General features: G+C 48.9%; 1 protein-coding gene across 1 annotated transcript in view; it reads right to left on the bottom strand.

Moving 5' to 3' along the window:
* Positions 1-205: 205 nt before the first annotated feature.
* The window catches only part of CCDC177 (coiled-coil domain containing 177), a 7,621-nt gene continuing 3,649 nt past the window's right edge, over positions 206-4,177 (bottom strand). The window contains exon 2 of the mRNA XM_010711573.3: positions 206-4,173. Within this exon, the coding sequence (XP_010709875.1) occupies positions 2,785-4,173 (1,389 nt within the window). The 3' untranslated portion in view covers positions 206-2,784. The remainder of the gene's footprint in view (positions 4,174-4,177) is intronic.

Genomic DNA, 4,177 nt, shown 5'->3' with positions numbered 1-4,177 from the left:
AATTTCAATTTCCATGGAAATCCAGCAGTAAAACTTCTCAAATAAACAGAAACATTAGCAGACCCAGGAAATACCCCTTGACTCTACTCAACTAGCTGACTTCATTTCTCATGTCACAACTTTAAACAGCTATAAACTCCATTGATTCTCACAAGCTCTGTACTGGAATATCTACAGAAATGAAAAAAGTCCATACACAAATCTGTGTCTTTTGAAAAAAAATATTTTTTTTCAAAGATTGCACATTCAAAACTCAAGCTGCACACTGCGCAGAATAGGAACAGTAGTTAGCCAATCCAATTACCATCATGGAGGTGTGCTTTGATTAGTTTGGCTGTAGCCCCGAGCTGTCAAACTCAGTCAGCAGCAAGACACGGACTTGAGGTGTAATTACAGTCAGTGGCCGAAGCGCCTCTCCTGGGCTGTAAAAATTTTCTTGATCTGCACTGGAAATGTAACGTCAGACGGTACAATTCAGTGTTAAGGGAAAAAATGACAGTGGCTGTGTCCACTCATCTGCCCATCACGTTACACACTGCAATACAAACAATACATAAACATGGCTGTGGTACAGCAGGACAGCAGGATTGCTTTCTCTTTTCAAATCACTTGTAGTTTCAAGGAGGAGAGTGAAGTGCCAGGCTCCTAGCTGGAAACAGTAGCACCGTTCTCCTTCCCGCAGTTGTGCATTTTTTAGGTTTTGGTGTTACCTGACCATTTTCACCAATGGATGTGCTTTTTTTTCTAGTAACGCCTCAAACAAACAAATAAATAAATCAGTACTTTGTGCTTTGTTAGCATCTTTCATCCAAAGCCCTGCAAGTGCTTTGCTAAGCCATGTGTTACTATTTCCTGTGAGCCACATCAATCCCAAGAGTCCGATTCTGCTTCCTTTTATAGCAATAGGAGCAGGGTCAGCCCGCAAGGGTTGCCTGATGTTACAAATCAAGCCAACAACTGAGCTAGCATAACTCAGGTGTCCCGCTTCTTGCTTTTTGTGCCACCTGGCCCCACAGCACCAATCACTCTGTGATTCAAAGAGAGCAAGTTTCATCAGATTACTTCATTTCCAGCACTTCTTTTACAATGTCTCCAGCCCTGCAGGGTACCAGTGTGCTTGGTCTACTGCTGTTGTTGTTATTCATTTTAATACTTTCTTTAGAACCTTCTGAGAGGTAAGTGATCCATGCATGTGACACTGCATGCCTGTGTCACCTTCTTCTGGTTTCCTCTTTCCCTGTGTTGTACGTCAGAGACATCTGCAAGGAAATGAGAACCTGACTCTTCTTGCTGCTTCTCTCCTTGCTCCAGGTTTGACAGATATCACCACAGCAACCCAGCACAGTCACGGATGGTGGAGCACAGTGCTGGCACTGCCTGGAGCCAGAAAAAAAACCAACAGAAAGTGCCTGGTTTGGATGCAGGTTTGTAACTTCAATCTGGCAGAGAGTAAACCTGGAGAACTGGAACAGAACACTGACTTGAATGCTGTCCACAGGGTGTAGGTAGGCTTTCACATTTCCAGTGCATTCATGTCAAAAGGCCTTGTTTCCCTCAAAATGGTATTGAGTTAGTTGTAAAAAATGCAGTGATCCTCACCTAAGAGAATCTGTAACATACCTTATTTTGTGCATCTACTCTTTCTTGTGCCCTAAAATAATAATGCAACTGATAGCACCAGTGGACAGACAAAAGCAGCCCTACTTAGCAGACAACAATAAGAGCTGGGTGACAGTCTCACTGCAAGCAACTCATGCAGTCAGTAGTTTGGAAGAGATCTCTGGTGTATGCCTCGTCCAGCCTCTCTCAGGCTGAGCTGGAGAAGGTTGCTCAGGTCTTGTCAAACATGAATATTCCCAGCATGGATATTCCTAAGCCCCTTTATGCAATCTATTCACAGATTTCCATTTGCACATTTGCAACAAGGGCCAGCTTCCGCAGGCTTGTTAATCTTTGTATCTTAATGTACAAATGTTTGGATGACTGTCAGCTTGTGAATTGCCCACAGATTCTTTCCTCCTTTCTCTCCTCTGAAAGAAGAAACTCTACAGACCTTTGAAAGAGACATTTAGAAAGGAGGGGAAGGATGCTGGGGAAAGGCTGCAAACAGCAGAAGTGAAACTGCGGAGTTTGTGAGCACTTTTAACAACTTCTACCCAGCTCAGATTGTAATGCCTGCTTATATGGTGTTGTGAAGCCTTGACCCACACTTTCTTTCCTCGATGTTTGATATCAGCAGTGAATGAGACGCACCCGGGGGCACATGGACTTCTCCAGGAGAGCATCTTCATCTTTCTGAGTGTGCAGCAGCTTTGAAAATGCAATCCTGTATCTTAAACCACACTGAATGTCACTCAAACCAAAACCAGCTGGTTTGGTTTGGGTTCTTTGTCAACAGGCTCTAAGAGTAGCCCATAGTCTCTATTGTCTGTTTTTCCAACAAAAAATAGTGCCGCTGTAGTCAGCTCCAGTTTAGACAATCAATTGGTAACTCACAAGTATCACGCAAAGTTCTTCTGCAGCCCTCTGTGCTTGTGGGGTGGAGGATGCAAAAGCTTGCTTCCCCTCCGTAAAGATGACTGAGGTCAGTCCTTAAAACACATCCAGAACAAAAACAAGTTTTAAAAAGTATGTGAAATAGCTGCCACATTTTTGTGCGGTACCCTGCTCCCCCAAAATAATAAATTAGGGTAGTTAGTTTTATTTTTTTAAATATTGTTAATGGAGAGGAGCTTTCTGATGCATTATGAGGGACAACTGATAACGTATCCCCAGCAGGACCTTTCATTTCTTATCCAGGCTGGCATGCAGCTCTGCTTCAAAGGCCATCTTGTCAAAGGTGCGTGTGTTGGTCTCCTCCCGTACCTTTTCCCGGACATGGAAGGATGCCCGAGCTACAGACCTGGCATTTTCTAAGACGGTCTTCTTCTCCTTGAAGATCTGCTCGCTCCTCTCCAGTTTCCTCTCGATAGAAAGGAGAATCTCCCTGCGCCGTAAGTCCTCGTACTGTTCCACCTTTTGCTTATTCATCTTCTGCACCTTCTCCTTCTCCAGACGGCTCAAGACCAACCTGCGGGCTTTTTCCTGGACCACCTCTTCAGCCACCTGGGCAGCATGCTGGAGTTTCCTCTCTGTCTCTTTAGCCAGGGCCTCCAAGTGCTCCTTCTGCTCTCTTTCCTTCTTCTCTGCTGCCAGTTTGGCTCTCTGGATCTGCATGTCCTCCCGCCTGGCCTTCTCCCTCAGCTCCTGGTTCCTCTTCTCTACTAGCTGCTCGTAGTTCTCCTGAGCCTTGGACAAACTCATCTCCAGGGAGGCCTTCAGCATTTCCTTCTCTTCTGCCTCTTGCTTGGCCAGTTCCTTGAGCAAAGTCTCGTGCTTCAGCTTCTCTGCTTGGTTGAGCTGCTTCCTCTCCTTCTGCAGCCGCACCTCCTTCCTCTGCCTCTTCTGCGCGGCTGTGGACAGCTTCTCCTGCAGGAGTTGTTCCTCTCGCTCCCGCTGCTCCTTCTTGCTGTCCTCCTTCGCCTTCAGATTGTGCTCTTGATGGAGCTTCTTCTGCTTGTCCTCCTGGATGGCTCTTTCCAGCTTCTCCCTCCGCAGCCGCTCCTGCTTCTCCGCCTGCTCCCGCCACCTCTCCTCACATACCTGCCGCTGCTTCTGCTTCAGCAGGGCAACCTCCTGCTGCTCCTGGCTCAGCTTTCCCCGCCGCTTCTCCACCTGGCTCTCCCACATGCGCTGGCCCTGCATGAGGGCCTTCTGCTTCTCCTTCTCCTCCTGCTCCTTCCGCTGCTCCGCCAGGCGCCGCTGGCTGTCCCACTGCAGATGGGCCGCCTGCCGCTGCTCCCGCAGGAGGCTGGCCTCCTGGTGCTTGGCGATCATCAGCGCCGCGATCTTCTTGTCCCTCTCGGGCACCTCCGAGAGGCCTTTCTTCCTCTTGACCTCCCTGACGATCCTCTCCACCCTCTGGGCGGTCTGCGGTGAGTGGCTGAGGTCACCCAGGCTGAAGCTGCGCCCCAGCAGGGAGCCGTCTGCCACCCGGCCCCGGCCGCGCCCCTTGCCCCCCAGCCCCCGCAGGCTCTCCCCGCTGTATGAGGACGACGCTCCCGACTCCGAGGAAGTCTTGCCCCAGCTGCCCTCCCGACGCTTCTGCAGCGAGTCCAGGGAGTGGCTCTTGGCCTTG

The sequence above is a fragment of the Meleagris gallopavo genome, chromosome 5 (assembly GCF_000146605.3).
Source record: "Meleagris gallopavo isolate NT-WF06-2002-E0010 breed Aviagen turkey brand Nicholas breeding stock chromosome 5, Turkey_5.1, whole genome shotgun sequence".
Lineage (NCBI taxonomy): Eukaryota > Metazoa > Chordata > Aves > Galliformes > Phasianidae > Meleagris > Meleagris gallopavo.
Note: the sequence above shows the minus strand (reverse complement) of the source record. Positions and strands in the feature narration are given on the sequence as shown.